This window comes from Gopherus evgoodei, chromosome 6, assembly GCF_007399415.2.
Source record: "Gopherus evgoodei ecotype Sinaloan lineage chromosome 6, rGopEvg1_v1.p, whole genome shotgun sequence".
Classification (NCBI taxonomy): Eukaryota; Metazoa; Chordata; order Testudines; family Testudinidae; genus Gopherus; species Gopherus evgoodei.
Genome location: NC_044327.1, coordinates 52,722,874 through 52,741,380, shown reverse-complemented (window position 1 = coordinate 52,741,380; position 18,507 = coordinate 52,722,874). Strand labels below are relative to the sequence as shown.

Below are 18,507 nucleotides of genomic sequence, written 5' to 3'. Positions count from 1 at the left end.
AGCCTGCACACTTTCAGATGGCCTTCAAACCTGTTGTCACATCTCAAAACTAAATACTCGCTGCATTTGCAAGACAGTGGGAAGTGTTCTTACAAGCTGGGTTTCACAATTTCATTTTGGTTTTGAAATGGTAACCTGTGAAACTGATCATGGTTTTCTAGGTTAAGCTAATCCTAAGGAACTCTTGATAAGTATATACTGCTTAGCACTTAATAATATTCACCACTTAATGTGTCTCCTTTGCCCATGGAATTTGAATAAACTTAAAAATTCAAGTGAAACTAATGAAGAGAAAACTACCTAAATTGAAAATGAAAACATTTTCTGAAAGGTGCCATAAGTGAAATCCACAAGTTTTTCACAGCTCTCATTGTGACAGGGTGATACTGGCAGGATGATACAGTTTCAGTGTTGCCATGTTGGATTTGGGGTTCACCTACATTATTTTGCATACACAGATGTTTTTGTTTAGTAATTCTGAGAACTGCAAAAACAAAGCAACTGATTAGACTGTGTGTTGTAACTGCTGTACAATGCACCACACCATTTATGAATCTCCAATAGATTTCCATGTAGAAGTTCAAAGGAAACAATAATAAATCCCTTGTCCAAATGGTTTTCTGTGGACATTGTATATTTTAAAACATTTTTTTTAAATCAATAGCTCTATTAAAGAAACCAGTAGTAGAATACCACCTGCTCCTCTATCCCAACACTTGCATACACCCACAGAAGTAAAATATAACAGTTAATGCCTAGAAACAAAACACGGCTCCTATTCCTACTGAAGTCAACTCCCATAAATAGCAATTGTTAAGATAAGTTCCTGTCTGCATCCTAAAAGACTTGCCCATACCGGTATTGCCCTGGCCTCTTCCTTTGTCAGTCAGTGTTAAAGGCATTCTGAACTATATGCATTTCCTCACCTTTTGGGGACAAAGCCAGACTTTCAGGCACCTGCTCCCCTACTTGGTGTAAACTTTGCTTGTACCAATCAGAAACGAACACACACAGTTTTTGGGCCCCGTCCCCTATGACTCTTCTATGATGTCATAGTGGGTATTTTAGGCTGGTCTGCCATGTGCAGGCAGAAGAGGAGAAAGAAAAACGAATCCTGTGTACCTTGCACACACCCGTAACCGAGCCTGATCACCTTGAAGCCTCTCTCAGCTCAGTGTTTTAAGCAGAGTTTCTATGTTTGCCGGTCGTTATGAGTTGGTTTGTATTCGTAAGTATTGGTTATTACTAAATGCTGCATCCGTGTTTATAAATATTGTTTACTGCATCTTTGTTTATAAATATTGTTTAATAGTAAATACTTTAGCCATTGTATGTTTTAAGTTCCATTAACCCTATTAGCTAATCATACGCTGCTCCCCTACCCCTTGTAATTATCCCCAATAAAACTTTTAATTAATTAATTTTAGTTGTGTGCATGCCTGCAGTTTGCATCATGACCCAGACCCTCCTTGCATCCCTCTCCTATACAGTCTATTGCCACGTGCAGCCTGGTAAATAACAGCTCTGCATTTTTCTTTTGCCCCTGAAAGTACGTGGCAATCTACATGGTGTCACGAACAGGATGCACGGAGGTTGGGCCCATCGCCTGTCTGGACCCCAGTACAACTATGGTCTAGTGGGAAAAATGCTACTGGCTGCGTCCAGTGCGCGTCACTGGTCCCAACTCCCTATCCCAGGTACCCTGTCTGGACCACGTGTTCATTTAATCCCATGGTTTACAAGTACCCCTCCACCCGAGTTTCATGGCACTACTCACACCTGGCAGCTTCTATGTTTCCAGGTTGAGGTAGCTTGGCAGGCATGGACCCTAACTCCCAGCGATAACATCTTGCCCCCCCCCCTTCACCAACCGTTATGCATTGAAGTAAAATATGATCCCTGGGTTGTGTCTGACGGGGGCACCTCACCATCCCCTAGGGCAGGAGTTCTTTGTTCCACATGTAATCACTTTAATGTGCAGTTGCTGCCCCCCTCCTGCTCCGCACAAGAATGCGAGGTGCAGGGCATTCTTTTAGCTGCCCAACATGTTGCTGATGCCCACTCTGCCAACAAGCAAGTTGTTTTAGGTATCGATTCTCAATTTTGTTTAGACATTTTAATTGAGCAAGCCTCTCCCTCAGCTTTTGTTAAATTGTGGGACCAAATTTTTGCCCTAATTCGTAAATCCTCTCACCCTTGGTTCGTTACGCACTGTCCCTCCCATCGACCAGACTCTAACCCCCTGCATTCCAGTCTTGATCAAAGAATGAGAGAGCTCTCCCAAGTTCATATGGCAAATCCCGCCGTACAGGCAGACCCGCTGTTGCGCTGGCTCCACGAAGAATGGGGACACTTACCACCCACAAAATTGTACAGCCTGTTATCTAGCTTTTCTAACCAAAAGCCTGACGTTAGCCGCAGTCAGTGCGAGCTCATTGTTCAGTCCTGCTTGCAGTGTGTGCAGGTAAAAACTATGAATTGTCCCCGATATGAGCGCTCTGGATACGCTGCAGAACACTTTGCCCCAGGTAGTACGTGGCAAGTTGACTTAATAGGACCCTTGCCAGGTGCGCGTCATTTTCCAAAAGCCTTAGTTACTGTCGATCTGGGGTCTCGACAAACCTTTTGTGTTCCTCTTAATAAAACCGATGCTGCTTCTGTCGCTGTGGCTCTTAAGCAAACAGCAGCTGCCTGGGGAACTCCTACTGAAGTCCAAGCAGATGGTGGACCACCCTTTACCAGCGAAAGCATTGAACAACTCATTTTCGGATGGGGTGCTTCCCTTCACATCCATACTAAATATCATCCTCAAAGTAATGATGTGGTAGAGCAAAAAATCGCAGTCCTTAAAACTATGCTGCGAACAGCAAACCCCAACCCTGATTTTAAAAACTGGAGCTCATTTTTACCCCAGGTACTTATCGCACTCAACAAAAGTTACTCTCACTGGCCTCACATTTCACTTACACCTAAGCCGCCTTGGTCCCCCATGTTTAACACCGGCCAACTGGTTTGGCTTACAGAACCCCAAGCCTCTGGCCATCGAAAACCTATAAAAACCACCATTCTCCGGGCTGGCAAGTACCCTAACACCTACTTAGCGGCTACAGTACCCCCGGTAACAAGCTAGTTCATCATAACTGGCTCAGCAAATGTAGTTCTTAATAAACAAACTAATGCCCCTGAGCAGGGCTCCTATTATTCTGTTTTACAGGTTATATTGCCCTTCCTCACAACATCTTTGCCCACAGAACCCTTAGGAGAAGGTGGACTACATACATGGTTCGCCGCCTACTGGGTGCAGGAGGTCAGCGGAAACCAGTCCCTGTCAGCGCTGAATCCAGAAGATTGTCTTGTTTGCTCTACTCAGTTCTCACCTAAATATCCATTACCCTTTCTATTTGTACCAATAGTTTATAATTTTTCTTCATTTAATTTGTCTAATGTAAATTGTTCTTCCCCCTATGTGCAATGGGCTGCTTCTAGTGTTTGGAATAATTGTTCTTCACAATTTAATTCTTATGTGTTTCCAGTTCTTAATGCTTCAGGTCGAAGTGATCATAGCTTTCCTTTAATTGATAGTATTAGAGTTTCAGCATCTCATTGTTGGTTTTTTGTTGGTAATAGTTTAACCCCAGCCCCTACTTGGGTGGGTACTTATTCTAATTGTTCTATGTGGAGTTTCTCTTATGCTAATACCTCCCTAACTAAACCCACTCTTACTTACACCTACCCCCCTCCCCTTAATTGTTCTTATCGTCTTAATTATAACATTCTTTTTGGAACCTTTTATACCTCCATAACACATACGTATCTGTTCCATGCCCAGCATATGCATCATGCTGAGGCTGCATGTATCAATCGTGCATCCAGCTTTTTCTCCATGAATAATAATAGGTGGAGCCATACCACAATTTCTTCCTTAAGACCCGGTCATTTTTGGATTTGCGGTAATGTCGCATTTGCTGTGCTTCCTCCCAACCCCCGGGGTATATGCACCATTGGCACCCTGTATCTACAGGGGGGAGGTATTTATACCTTGCCATCTAGCCACCGACACCGTCATAGTACCCGCTCGTTTTGGACTCGTTTGCAAACAGCAGCTTCCTCCCTCGCCTCCTCTGTTGTTAGTTTTAACCCTGTCGGTTATATGATGTTACGTGATCAAGTGCTGTTTCAATCCCTTGCTATTGAAATGCTTGCTAATACTACGGCCAAAGGCCTCTCCTTAGTTAATCAGCAGTTAAATTCCCTTGTTCAGTATAGTATTCAAAATAGATTAATGATTCAATATTTGTTACAATCTCCCTCATTTTGTACTAAATTTGCTGAAGTATATCCCGAGTTTGCTGATAAATGTTGTGTTTCTTTGCCTTCTATTTCTCCTAATTTGTCCTCAATTGTTAAAGACCTGCAAACGTTGAGGTCTACTGTCAAAGAGTCACGAGAGTCCTTCCAGTTTTGGTCATGGCTCGATTGGTTTGGCCTTGCGCCCTACAAATCCTATCTCCAATCTCTGTTTGTGTCCCTTCTGGTTGGGCTCGCTCTTCTCTGTCTCGGATGTGCCTTCATTAAAGCCTGCATTCACAAGTTTGTTGCCTCGGCCTACATCGCTTCCACCCCCGAAGCGCATCCCCTCGTAGGTGGGAATGAGGAGTCGGACTCGGAAGTTTAGGTTTTTGGCCAAACTATTTCGGCCAGGGCACGGGGGCATGTTAAGATAAGTTCCTGTCTGCATCCTAAAAGACTTGCCCATACCGGTATTGCCCTGGCCTCTTCCTTTGTCAGTCAGTGTTAAAGGCATTCTGAACTATATGCATTTCCTCACCTTTTGGGGGCAAAGCCAGACTTTCAGGCACCTGCTCCCCTACTTGGTGTAAACTTTGCTTGTACCAATCAGAAATGAACACACACAGTTTTTGGGCCCCGTCCCCTATGACTCTTCTATGATGTCATAGTGGGTATTTTAGGCTGGTCTGCCATGTGCAGGCAGAAGAGGAGAAAGAAAAACGAATCCTGTGTACCTTGTACACACCCGTAACCGAGCCTGATCACCTCGAAACCTCTGTCAGCTCACGTGTTTTAAGCAGAGTTTCTACGTTTGCCGGTCGTTATGAGTTGGTTTGTATTCGTAAGTATTGGTTATTACTAAATGCTGCATCCGTGTTTATAAATATTGTTTACTGCATCTTTGTTTATAAATATTGTTTAATAGTAAATATTTTAGCCATTGTATGTTTTAAATTCCATTAACCCTATTAGCTAATCATACGCTGCTCCCCTATCCCTTGTAACTATTCCCAATAAAACTTTTAATTAATTAATTTTAGTTGTGTGCATGCCTGCAGTTTGCATCGTGACCCAGACCCTCCTTGCATCCCTCTCCTATACAGTCTATTGCCACGTACAGCCTGGTAAATAACAGCTCTGCATTTTTCTTTCGCCCCTGAAAGTACGTGGCAATCTACAGCAATAATATGTGGAACCAGACTGGTGTCCAAATGTTTTGGTTCTTATATTAATTATATTTTAAACACCCAGGTTACAATGAATTCACAACCAAAAATTAAGTATTGAGTGGTGCAGTGAAAACAGAATGTATTCATTCCATTGGTTGAAATTCTTCCACTCATTCTGTCCCTTGGGTTTCTTAGGTCCTTACAACTGTAATGTTAAGTGACAATTGATAGCTGTTTCAAGGATAAATGTAAATTCTGTAGGCTCATTTAAATATTTTCTTGGATAACAATCTTGATTTTATCTCAGCACCTTTTGCTTCCAAACAAAGCCAAAATTATCCCCTCTGTATAAACAAACAATCCTTTTGAGGAAAAAAATGTTGTAAATGTAATGTGGAAAATTCATGACATTCTACCATTGGGGAAGTTTGGAAGAAGTTAGTGGCAAAAGGCTTGGTTTTGGAATGCTGTGGAACTCAAGGATGCTTGAAGAATCACAGCCCTCCCCAACTGTGAATTGAACAGAGGCCTTCTCAAAATACTGGGGTACTTGCTGGGTCTTTGCAGACCCCTAAAGAACAATCATGTGAAGATATAATTTGTAGGAAAAAAAAAACATCACTAACACCAACCTCCAACCCTAGCAATCCATTTACATTTTTGAAGGCTATATTTAGCACTAAATGGGGCTGGTAATTTTTGGGGGGAGGAAAGTCCCTCCTCCCCAGTTAAATATTGGTGGGGACAAGCCCTCCACTTTGGCTACATGGAAGTGTAGCCAAAAAAGGGCTGCTAGTAACTCTGGTGGAAAGTGAGAAGAGAGGAGGAAACACATAGTGTAGTTACTCATCCCCTTTTCATGCTCATATGTATGTCTGTCCTACCCCTAGGCCACAGAACAGAGGGGGCTATCTGGCCCACAGTCAACAATTAACATGATCCTGTAATACCTTTATCAGTGGAATAGTTGGATAGAATTTTCCAGTTCCTTAATTAAAGTATCACAGATATTTTTATTTTCATGATAGCCTATGTCAGCAGTTCCCAGTCCTATTTATAGATACAGAGCTAATAAAAATAATGCAGATGTGCATTACGCAATTCAGCACCATGTAGTTTGGTCAGGCAGTATTTAAAAAGAAAAGCAGACTTCTGAGACTAGATTCCCACTGCATCAATTGTTCCAGTACATTAGAAAAGCATTTAGAGTCATCAGGAGTGATATCACATCAAATAATGCTGGACAGGAGGCCATTAGTCCCTTTAATGGACTAGACTAGCTTTGCTCGGCCTTGGCAAGCTCAACAGGTACTGTAGGCCTCCTTGTGATATTAAAATTATGTTTTGGTTCCTTCCTGGTACTTCTGCATGCGTGTTCAAGTTATATACAAACTATATGTGGCTGTGAACCTTCTGATAACATGTACATGATCGTACGTAATTACAAGTAATTAGAAAAGTTTTATGTGTTTGTATCTAATGCTGAATGTAAAGTTTATAAATGTGTTAGAAACTATATATCTCATTTCAAACTGCAAGATTTGAAGGTATATGGCTAAATTTCTAAATCAAGACTTTATGTCTTGCAGGAATTTATCTTCTAAACACATGCTTATAAAACTAAATTTACAAATTCAAAGTCAGGTGTATGCTGGCTACCATTGCTTAATTAGGTGCTGGAGCACAAGCAATTTTTGCACATTCATAACTGATGCGGAAAGCCCAGAGGTACCAGGGCTATGAACTGCCAAACCACGAATTAAGCACTTCTGGTCAATACTAACAACAGCAGCAACAGACAAACAGATATCACAGTTATATCCCATTTGAAGTGCAGGAGAAAACTGGCATTTTAGATATGGCTGGTTTGTAATTGTTGGCAAATGTTTATTTTATTTCTTAATGGGAATTTACTGAGCCCATGCACAAACCTGTATTTGTAATAATCATTGCTCGTAATCACATTCTAATATTATGCACCCAAAAAGAAAGTTTATTGGAAAATTCATAGACTTCAAATAAAATTTTAGAGCCATGCAGAGAGAAGAATGAAATAATAAGAAAGTTGACAAGTATTTTACAACAATCTCTCAGTCTATTCTTCTGCTCATGTAATGAATGCCACCTGTTGGGGTGGTGATGGAGGCGCAACATTTCCCAGACCTCTTTTGTCGCAAAGAAAACATATAAGCTTCCATGTTCTGAAATGGAAAACATGTTTTCTCTACTTCTTAAAAATGCTAGCTGGCATGGCTATTTCTGCGATAAATGAAAAAAAAAATGATTTGATTTTCGACCCCCTGCCGATACATCATCTAGGAGTAGAAACTACATCTCTCTGCATCTGGGGCAAAGTGCTGACACAACCAGCCACGCTGTTAGGAACTGAAAAATGATCTGCATGAAGCTGAGGGGGTAATGAAACAGTTTTCTAGTGACATACATCACATTACATACCTAACTCAGTTTCTTTTTTAGAACAGGCAGATCAGTCAGTCAGGGAGGATTTCAAATCATGAAGAATCTCACAGAAAAAATTCACAGCAAGTTGCCAGAAATTACCACTTTTAGTGAAACTATTTTACTGCACATAAATATCACTTAAGCATCAGAAAATTATTCACTAGTAATTCTGTTTCTTATAGTTCTCTTCCACCATCCTATCCAGTAACAGAAGTTATAGACAGTGGCTGTTACAAGCAATGAGCCAAAGAAGGTAAGCATGTCTTATGGCATTTGGAGCACCTAATGGCCAATAAGTTTCAGAAGGGAATGACAAAGCCAACTAAGGCTATGTCTATACTAGCACTTTTGTCAGTCAGGGATGTGAAAAACACCCCCCCCCCCCGAGCAACATAAATTACACTGACAAAAGCACTGGTGTTGACAGCACTATGTCAGCGGGAGAGCATCTCCCACTGACATAGCTACCGCTGCTCATTGTGGGTTGCTTAATTATATCGAAGTGAGAGAGCTCTCTCCTGTTGGCACAGAGCGACTACGTGGGAGACCTTACAGCAGCTCATGAGAGAGGTGCTACTGTAAAGTCTCTAGTGTAGACATAACCTAAAAGTGCATGTGAAAACACCCCAGAGATGCTGGGTAGTCACTTTACAAATTCCAGAGGCAGAACCTCCTATTCACTGAGCCCATGAAATCACTGTACTTATGTGGGACTTCACAATTTTGGATGTAGCTGCGTGGCCTGGCCTTAAGGTAATGGGAAATAATCCTTAATCCACCAGTAGCCTTCTTTCCCTTGTTATAATCTCAAAAAAATTGTTAACTTTTTTTTTTAAATAAACTACAAGCATGAAATTTCTGATCTCACTCATCTCTGCTGCAAAGAGACATTGCAACATAACATTTAAAACAAGAGGTTAATTGACACTAAATGGATTGCCTTGGGGTAGAGGATGCAGGGGAACCCTCCCCCGCCCCACCAAACCTCAGAATTGAAGATAAGAAATTAGTAGGACACATCTTCCCCCATTCTGCAAGCTACATTGACAGTAACTAAAAAATTCTCCCTAAAGAGAAAGAAGTTCTTATGTATCACTCTCAAGGCATGTCTACACTTACCTCCGGAGCAATTGATCCAGCTGGGGTCAATTTATCACGTCTAGTAAAGATGCGATAAATGGACCGCCGTTATTCACGTCGCTGAAGTTGCATAACTTAGATTGATCCCTGCACCCTCCCCCACAGTGTAGACCAGGCCTTAGGTACCTACAGTTTCTAAAGATATGGCTCCTAAAGCTTTGAATGGGTTCTACAAACACCTGGAAAACCAATGGTAGGGTCTACTGAAGAACCAATGGTCAATGCCTAGGTGTCCTCAAAAGAAGAGGCCAAAGAAGCTTTTGAATATAGGGAGGAGAATCATTTCTCTGTCTTGATGGGATCATGTATAGATGAAATGGCTGAGGTGGACTTGCACCAACTTGATTCAGAGACCTTTTTAGAAGCCAGAGAGGTAAAAAAAATGAACATTCTGGGAGAAGCAGGAATACACATCCAGCCGCGTTCAGAATGTCTCACTGGAAAAGGTATTGCTAATCCAGGAATAGGCAAGGGAAGTCAAGTGCAATCCTCTGTATGACAGACAGCAAATTCTTTCAAAAAACCCTCATCTCTAAACCAGCACTACTCCGTGTTCTGCCATCAGATCACAGTGTACCAAGGTAAAGAAGAAGAGCAGACCTGTGAGAGGAGGTCTCCTCTGCTAGGGAATTTTCCCGCCATGGTTAATTCTGTTCTGTCCATCAGGGAAGCAGGAACCTTGACTGCAAAATAAACACAAAGAACCAGAGTAGCACTAAACTACTCCAGCAACAAAATCACTGGACAGACTGTTTCCTTTCTAGAGCATAAGAATCTTCTTCCACTCAGCTTCTGAAGACAAAGCCTGCAGCAACTGTGATTACATTTTCTGAACAGATAGGAGCATAAAATGACCTTTGAGAATTCCTAACCCAAACTACCCACAGCTATCTGCTTGTTCTGGGGGCAGAGTACTTGAGTTCTGGTGGTATCTATAATCTTCTGAATTTAAGCAGGATAGGAGAGCTTTCTCTCACCTGTCATTCCTCAATACTAAGGGGAGCCCTTTAAAAGTCGTCTTTCTTGATCATCTTCATATTTCATAGCAATGAAAACTTTCCAGGTTTGATAACACCAGTCCTCCCATGAGATACTCCTGAAGGGATTTTAGGTGTTTATTCAGACTCAGACTCTGTTATTGGACACTGAATCAAGAGAAGTAGAAAGTGCAAAGTTGGTCAGGACTCGGGCAGATTTCTTGAGTGAATAAGCTCTAGAGACAATTGCAAAAGAGCATGCAGCAGCACTAGGAATCCTCCAGTCTTAGCTACTTTATTTTTTTAAGGGAAGGCCAGAATGGTTTGAGAAATCAGATGACAGCAAGTGACTCAAGCCTACTACTGAATGGGATAGTGTGCTGGAAACCCTTGACGTACTTTACTTCTACCAAACCCTAGCTTTTTCAACCTCCTTCTCTTCTAATTTCATGTTGACTTCAGGTCTCTGCCATACCAAGTCAACTTCCTCCTTGCTAAGTGTAATGGCGTGCCTGCCCCACTCTGGGCTCTAAGGGATTAATAGAGCCCTAGGGAGGCTGTGCAGGAAGCAGCCAATCAGGGGCAAGCAGGCCTATATAAAAAGGGAGCTGCAGGGCAGAGGAAGATGGTTCTCTGCTGGGAGCCCAAGGAGGAAGGACTGTCTCTGGAGGGCTGAGAGAACTGTCAGTACCCTGGACAGTGCAGTGCTGCAAGCAGGGACCCAGGGAGCGAGAGACAGCTCCTGGCTGGCTGCTGGGGTTTGCAGGCCAAGGCCCTGAGGCAAAGGCAAAAAGGATACTGGGGCCATGAGGAAGTGGCCAGACAATTCACTGCAGTAGCTACTAAGGAAAGTGGCTGAACAGTGGACTGCAGGTCCCCCAGAATGGGGGGAAGCACAGTGTGTGGCATGGCTGCGGTCTTTGGAGAGATGTGGGTCCTAGAGCAGGAGTGACAGGGGCGAGGCACCACCTGAAGAGGGTGAACTGACATGCAGAGCTAATTCACATGATAGACGGCAGGAGGCGCCAGAGTGGTCAGTGAATCCCGTTACACTAAGCTGTGTACTGAGTCCAGGTTCTTCCATAAAGCCACTGAGAATCATCTCAGACAAGCTGAAGCCATAACTGCCCAACACCTACTGGGAATAGCAGATGTTCACAGTGACCAGAAAGCACTTATCTCCACAGAAGGCAAAGATGTGTTTCAGGAAGGACAGCTCTTGCACCTTCTTCTGTTTGTTGTTAGGCTTCTTCTGCTTTGGAAGCTGCTTCCACGATGTGTGTACAGATTACAGAAAACAAAGACAGCTTCCACAAGCAGGCTGTTGGAGATGCTCAGTTGCATATCTTAACTCAGACCACATATGAAGTAAATTCCAAGAAATAGCAGGAAAAAGATGATAACGCCTATTGAGAAGGCACAGAAATTCTACATTTCATATAGCTGCCAAGTTTGCCTTGTCTGTACCAGCAAGAGAAAAAAACATGTAATCTGTTTCAGAGCAGCTACTGTCACAGAAAGAAGTGCTTACAGTACATGGTCTATAACTACATGATAGAATCTTATAATGCACATTGCTATACACTGTTGTTTGGTAAGGAGTATTTATGTGATGTGTGTGACCTGTAACCTGAAGCTTTGTTTCCTTTCTATCATTCTCAGAAGTTTTGGAGTTCCTGTTCCTGTTTAATAAAGCAGTGGTTTATTTCTCAACTTCTACCGTGGAAAACACATATTGGGGAAATTATTACAGGAACCAGGAAAATGACTCAGGGCTAGATTGTCACTTTGCCCTTTGTCTAGTTTACAGTGTGTAGCTGCACTGGTCCAGGAGCAGAGCAAGGAGGGAACTGTGACTACAGCTAGACAAAATTTGTTTGATGAATAGTAAATTAATCCAAAAATGCATTTTCTGAGGCACCAGAACAATTTGTAATTCCGGATTGAATTCAACCCACAAAATGTTTTGATTGAGTCAAATTAACATTTTCCAAGAGAAAACTGTCCCACCGGAAAATTTTCAGCTCACCTCTTCTCTTGATAAACTGGCTCTGATTAATCATTATCCAAAATGTCTTGTTTGTGATCAGGTAAACAGTAGAGAAGTCATATGAGTGGATAGAGAAATAGACACAGAATGGAATGATAAAGTAAAAGTAGCATTATTTAATTACATTCTTGCTCCTACTTAGTTGCAGAACAAAGTATTGTTATTGCCTCTTTGAAAAACAAATAATTATGGATACTAAATGTTAACGTTGTTTACTAGTATTTTGTATTTCTTTGATATCACATTCAATACTATACCTTCACTCATAATATAAAGCTGAATGGAATTTTTTGGCACTCTGAATTCTTCTGCTGCTTCATACAGATTTAACCTCAATGTCTGCTTGAACAAAACATGATCCCTGCTTTCACTCTATATTTTAATTTGAGTAAAGGGGAAAAACTAATCTCAAAGACATCTGCTTATCTTTGGAATGGTTAGCAGCAATGAATGTCACACTGCACTGGGCTTTCCCACAGTGAATGATCCAACTCCTTTCTCACAGTCTCATTCATGATTTAGTTATGGAAAAGGTGCAGCAATCATGGTGGCAACTACCAGTGCCGAAGATGAAAGTACTCACAAAAATTTCCCATTGGTCCTTGACCCTAAAAGAACACGGTGCTCTGATTCTTCCCTAGAGATCTTCCCATGGAACCAAGGCATCTTCTCATGGGCAGTAGTGGCAATCAGCTTCTCCAGCTGTGGTTTTTGACTAATAATAGCTTGTTCGAGGGCATTACCCTGCAGAGTGGGCAAAGCACAGAAGGTCAGTTATACTGTTTTCTGTTACAGTGCAAAAAACAAAACAAAACTCAACACACACAACATTATAGTAAATGCCATTACTGGACTGTGTGAGACACATCCAAACTCTGTGGATAATCAAAGTTTTAGATAAAATTAATTAGATTACTATAAAAGTTTTGGACTCATAGGGCAGAAACTAAATTCAGACAGACACTCTGAAATTCAGATATCTGGGGTTTATGTTTGTGATAAGGTATCTTTGGGACACTGTGTTGTATATGTTTATGAATGGTTTACATATCATTCTGGGTTAGTAGTTCTTTGGAACTCCAGTAGGTGGAGAGTTATCACAGCTCCCCTAGAAACTAAAACTGTGGGGCATGCCACATGATTAAGGCTAGTCACTGAACCTGTAAACAACTCTAGTGGTGTACTGCCCCTTAGGGTGGCTTGCCTATACTGGTTCAAATGGGTTTTCACAGACCAACAGACTAAGGCTTTTGGTATAAAAATGCTGTGCTTAAACTCACAGCCATGTAGGAAGACAAGTTCCTGTTCTAAATTGCATACAATATAAACAGACATACAACAGCAGGCCAGGAGGGTAGGATGCAACACAAAATAACTTGCACGCCAAGCATAAACATACACTCTGTATACAACAACTTTCCTTTAAAAAAAAAAAAAGTGTGTTTGTTTAACAGTTAACTATTACCTATTTTTTGGTTTGTTTTCAATCCTGATTGGTGTAGAGAGATGCAATGAGAGACTTGGTCTTATAACACTTAAAAAATAAATGATAAACTGCCACATTTCAGGAAAAAATACATTTATGGCCAAGTTAATACAATGTACTGGAAAAAAAAGGCTGGGTTGGAACCCATATAATACTGACTTTTTAAAAATTCAGAGTGAAGCATCTGTATTGCAGAAATGGGATTGCATTTACCTGTAGGTTCCAAGTTTGTTTGACATACTCCCTGATAAGGTTCTCTTTTAAATCCTCAAATGGTCCTGTTTTTGGCTCAACACCTGGTGGCCGGTTGTAAGGTCTCCTCAGTAGACAAACAAGACCATCAGCTTCTTCTGAGTGATAGTTAATGAGTTCAGCAGGACTCATATGTGACTTCCCTCCTGCAATGGCATAAGAGCCACTCAGCTCTCTTTCAATTGTGTAATGATGAACCTTCCTTCCATGTGCCAGGGACAAAGCAAAGCCACCAAGGTAGTTTCGACTCTGGCGCAACAGATATAGTCCATCACTCAGCCCTCCTTGCAGCAGGTAATCTTCTGCTTCTTCACGTGTAATATTGCCAAAAAAGTAGGGCAGATGGTTAGCATTGTTAGCCATGTTGGTGGCCATGGCTTTTCCTTTTGATCAGCAAGGACTAACGTTTTGTACCTATAATAAAAAAATAAAGGAAGGAAGGAAAAATAAGCATCCACTGGAAAAAAACAAAAGACAACATTTTGAGGAATTTGCTAATAATCCTTCCCCATTTAAGTCAAAGGGAGTTTTGCCATTGGCTTCAACAGGAGCAGGATGGGGTCCTAACTGTTTTGTCACTGTACTACACAGACATGAGATTACCGTTTTTTGGACCAAAAAGGCACAAGGCCATTTCCTGCAATATTTCATGCAAACCTCCCATCGAACTCAAAGGGCAATCTGTATATGGGATGATGGCAGAACATACCCTTGACCAATGGCATGAAGTCCACGTATGCAATGCGTGTCCTGGGAGTGGATAGGCCCTCCGAACAATTTTGTCTGGCCTCTGAACCTGCATGAAGGATGCCATTTTGTGTATATATTTTAATAAAATTACTACATTGAAACTGCTAAGTCTTGCACATGCATCATGAACTCATCATCTGAAAGAAAGCTGAGCACTTTGAGTTTTAGAGTACAAGATTACTGAATATGGGGGATAACTTATGTTTATATATAGCAACATACAGATGTTATATTTGAATAACTGTTTTCCTTTTGCACATCAAATGCAAATACTTCAAATCTGTATTGACAGAATCATGATTTTTTTTTAAATTAAAGCAGTAATAATTTTTTCTTAAAATAAGCCAAAGGACACTCATAATAACGAAGGACCAATTTCTGCCTTCAGACATATTTGTGAGACGCCCCCATAGTTTTAAACTGGTGTTTATGCATGTAACTGAGGGCAGATTTTGGTTCTTGCTGTTTAAACAATTCATTAACAGTATTCACTTGATACAATGTTTCAGTTTTAAAAAGCTAGTGTTTTGTTAGAAGTAGAAACAATGGGCCATGCTGAAGTTGATGGAGTAATGCTGACAAACGTACACCAACTGAGAATTTGACTCCATGTTTAATCCATAGTATTTACACTGGGATGCTGTTTTATAGCTTTACTAGTCTGTCTACAAATAAGCAGTGGATTTTATAGACTAAGGTAGACCAGCCTATTGCATTATTTTGGACCCTGCTGTGCCAGGTTATTTCTGGCCAGTTCAAAGATACCATCTGTGGATCCTACTGGACTGTGACATCTACAGAAGAATATTCAAGATTACAGATGCAGAAAGACACCTCCCACTTTTCACTTCCACTTTGTTCCACTATAAGGGACCACAAACTAAGTGTTGCACTTTTTAAACTAGCAGTAGACTATATATGACATGACCAAACATGTCTTTTTATAGCACTGCAGCTGTGGTTATGATTTCATGAGACTCTTTCATCCAAGTTCCTATTTTCAAGTGCTTACAATTTTCAGATAATATATCCTTTCAGCTAATTTTTATATACTTATTTTCAGCCCAAATGTAAGATATAGAAATGTAGTGTGGCTGCTTCTGAGATAACCAGGCATGAAGAGAGGAACTTATTAAGAAAATGTTTCCCACATATTTTCCCACATTCATTAATAAGAAAATGATTTTGTTTAGAGACTACAACCTCAGTGAAGAAGGGATATTTTGTTAAGTATAAAAAAACCAGTTGTGAAATGAAATGGTTATAATTTACTGGTGATAGCATGCTGCATGAATGCTATACATCCTTTTCTTTAGGCCGTGTCTATAGTACAGCCACTACAGCATCACAACCACATCCCTGAAGCTGTGCTGTTATAGTGCCACATGAAGCTGTTATAGGTGCTTCCTACATCTACACCACAGAAAGTGTTTTTCTGTCAATTTAGTTGATCCAATTCTCCAAGAGACAGTAGCTAGGCTGATGGATGAACTCTCCTGTTGACCTAGCCACATATATACCGGGGGATTAGGTTGACCTACGTGTCAAAATTTTTCACCGTCCTGAGTGATGTAGGTAGGTCACTCTAATTTTTACATGTAGACTAGACCTCAGAGAAGAGTGATTCCTAACTCTGTTGCTGTGCAGGATCCCCAGCAGCAGAACTAGTACGGTTTCAGTGTCAAAGGGAAGGGATAGGATTCTAGGGAATCTATACAGGGGGTCTGCAGCCCTTGCATAACAGGGTTCAGGACACATATGGGACTGGGCCTGGGGCTAGGGCCAGGAGATCTGTTGCTATGTGAACCTTGTCTTCACTTTGTGCCAGGAAAGGGGCACGCTGGAGCTATAGAGCTACTGTAGCCCCACACAGCATAGTGACATGCAGCACAGTATTTACTACCTGGAGTTTAAGAGAATCACTTGCTGCACACCTCTACTTAAACCTTGCCTGGGATTTTTGGTCACCCACAGTGCTGGCAGGTTCCCTACACTTCTGAACAGCCTGGTGTCTGGACGTTTATGTACTTAATCTTAATCTATTAATACAGTTTTTATGCATTAAATATGAAAGAATTAAAAGAAATTAAAATGGCATAAAATCACCAATGAAAATTGAGAATTCAGTTAAGACCAAAATAAATGGTGATGTATAAGGGATATCGAACATTGATGCCATACAAAATAACTATTCACAAGGCTAAGACTGTCTGCACAAGATGAAAACTATGAAAGCTTTTCTTCAAATGAATTGAATCCATTGGGCATCTAATGATAGACCCAAAGCTCCTAACAGTCAATATGTGAAGTCACTCTCGTATAATGCATTCAGTAAACAGACATTTAGGTTAATAGATGCTTAAGTTGATCTTCTTATGTGATTTGTCATTTCAACAATATATTTGCTTCCCACTCTTGCTGTATTTGTTATACTTCAGGTTCATTAAACCAATGGCAGAGCCTGCTTTCTGAATTCACTGTGCAGTTATTAAAATACATTTATGTTCTGGGAAACATGATATATACAACATGGAAAAATAAAACAAATTAGGATGAAAAAATGAAAGGAAATGTAGGGTAAATAAAATAGAGCAAAAGTAAATTTGAATTTTATCTTGTGCTTTAAAGTATATGAAGGTTTCTTTCTTGCTATCTACAGCAGAGACCACTCTAGCTATAGGCAAACTAGGCAGCTGCCTCAGGTAGCAGATTTCTGAGAGAAGTGATTTTACGGGGTGCCACAAACCGGTCTATGGAAATATGAATTGCAGAACACCTTAACACATAGTGCTTTAAAGGCCCCATGTAGATCCTCCTGGAACTGCAATGGTGTAGTCTGTTCATGTCAGACAAACTGGAAAGGCCCCTGCACACACACACTGCAAAGTGCTAGATTTGAGGGCGGGAAGCAGCAATGGGGAAGTGCCTCCAATTTTTCTGGGCTCAGCAGCTATGAGGCAAGGGCAGCTGGGCACCTGGTACCTGCTCCTGAGAGGGATGTGAGCGGGGGAGGAGGGGAGAATGAATCAGAGATAACTCTGCTTCTCCACCTCCCACACAACTCCCCTCCCACGCACCACGTGCTTCCTCCAAATACCCCCACCTCCCACACAATCCCCCCAGTCTCCTGCAAGCACCCATCAGGCACCCCCTGCTTTTCCCAGACACCCTCCACCCCCAACCTCCCACACTGCTGGTGACTGCTGTAGCTGTCATCGCACCCTATCGCACAATATAGGCGCTGTGGACTGGGGATGGCTCCGAACTGCTGGGGCACCAGATTGTCTCAAGTGGTTTCTGATCCACAGACATAGTTGTTTTAGTTATAACAGGCTACAGCAGACAAATATAAGCCAAACATGTATATAATCCATTATTTGCTTGTTATAAAGAATTCTGCGTTAGAATAAACACACTAGGATTTATAACTATTTAGAAGGGTTGAAGGGCAAAGTTTCATTTCTCAAAAATAATTATCTAAAACAAAGCTATAACTATTTTAAACTAAAAATGCTCTAAACTGAAAAATTGGATGAACACCCATTCGCACCTAGGGGTTGTAATTTCCATTAGCACTAACAAGAGTTTCCAGGAATAACCCCTGCTTATAATATTTATTTCAACTGTTTATATGATTAAACTAAATATAAAGAAGACTAATAGCATCAAAAACACACCACACTACCAAAACAGTGAGTTACAGACTTGTCAGAGGAATGAGAAAAACAAAAGGGAAGTGCCCCCAGAAGGTGTCAGCTATAAGTCTACTTAACTAAATAGAACTAGCAGAGGTAAGGTAGCCAGCAATGGACTCTTCCAAGAGCTGGTTCAGCCAAAGACCCTTGAGTGACCTTGTCTCTGCCTACAGGCATCAAAATAAGCAGAGCATAATTAGCAGGCTGTTAGGTAGGACAAGAGGCAATTGTTCAA

The 18,507-nt window shown here is 41.2% G+C and overlaps 1 protein-coding gene across 5 annotated transcripts in view; it reads right to left on the bottom strand.

Annotated features, from left to right (window-relative positions):
• The window catches only part of SYK (spleen associated tyrosine kinase), a 103,806-nt gene that overhangs the window by 52,818 nt on the left and 32,481 nt on the right, over window positions 1-18,507 (bottom strand). For 4 of the 5 annotated variants that reach the window (XR_004000922.1, XM_030566769.1, XM_030566771.1 and 1 more), the window contains exons 2-3: window positions 13,789-14,241; window positions 12,673-12,833 (exon numbers count right to left, since the gene is read on the bottom strand). Coding sequence is in view for 4 of the 5 variants with exons in the window: in XM_030566769.1 (XP_030422629.1) it covers window positions 12,673-12,833; window positions 13,789-14,202 (575 nt within the window). In the remaining variant the exon portion in view is untranslated. Of the gene's footprint in view, window positions 1-12,672; window positions 12,834-13,788; window positions 14,242-14,536; window positions 14,624-18,507 lie in introns of all 5 variants that reach the window. The other variant, XM_030566770.1, reaches the window with a different exon arrangement.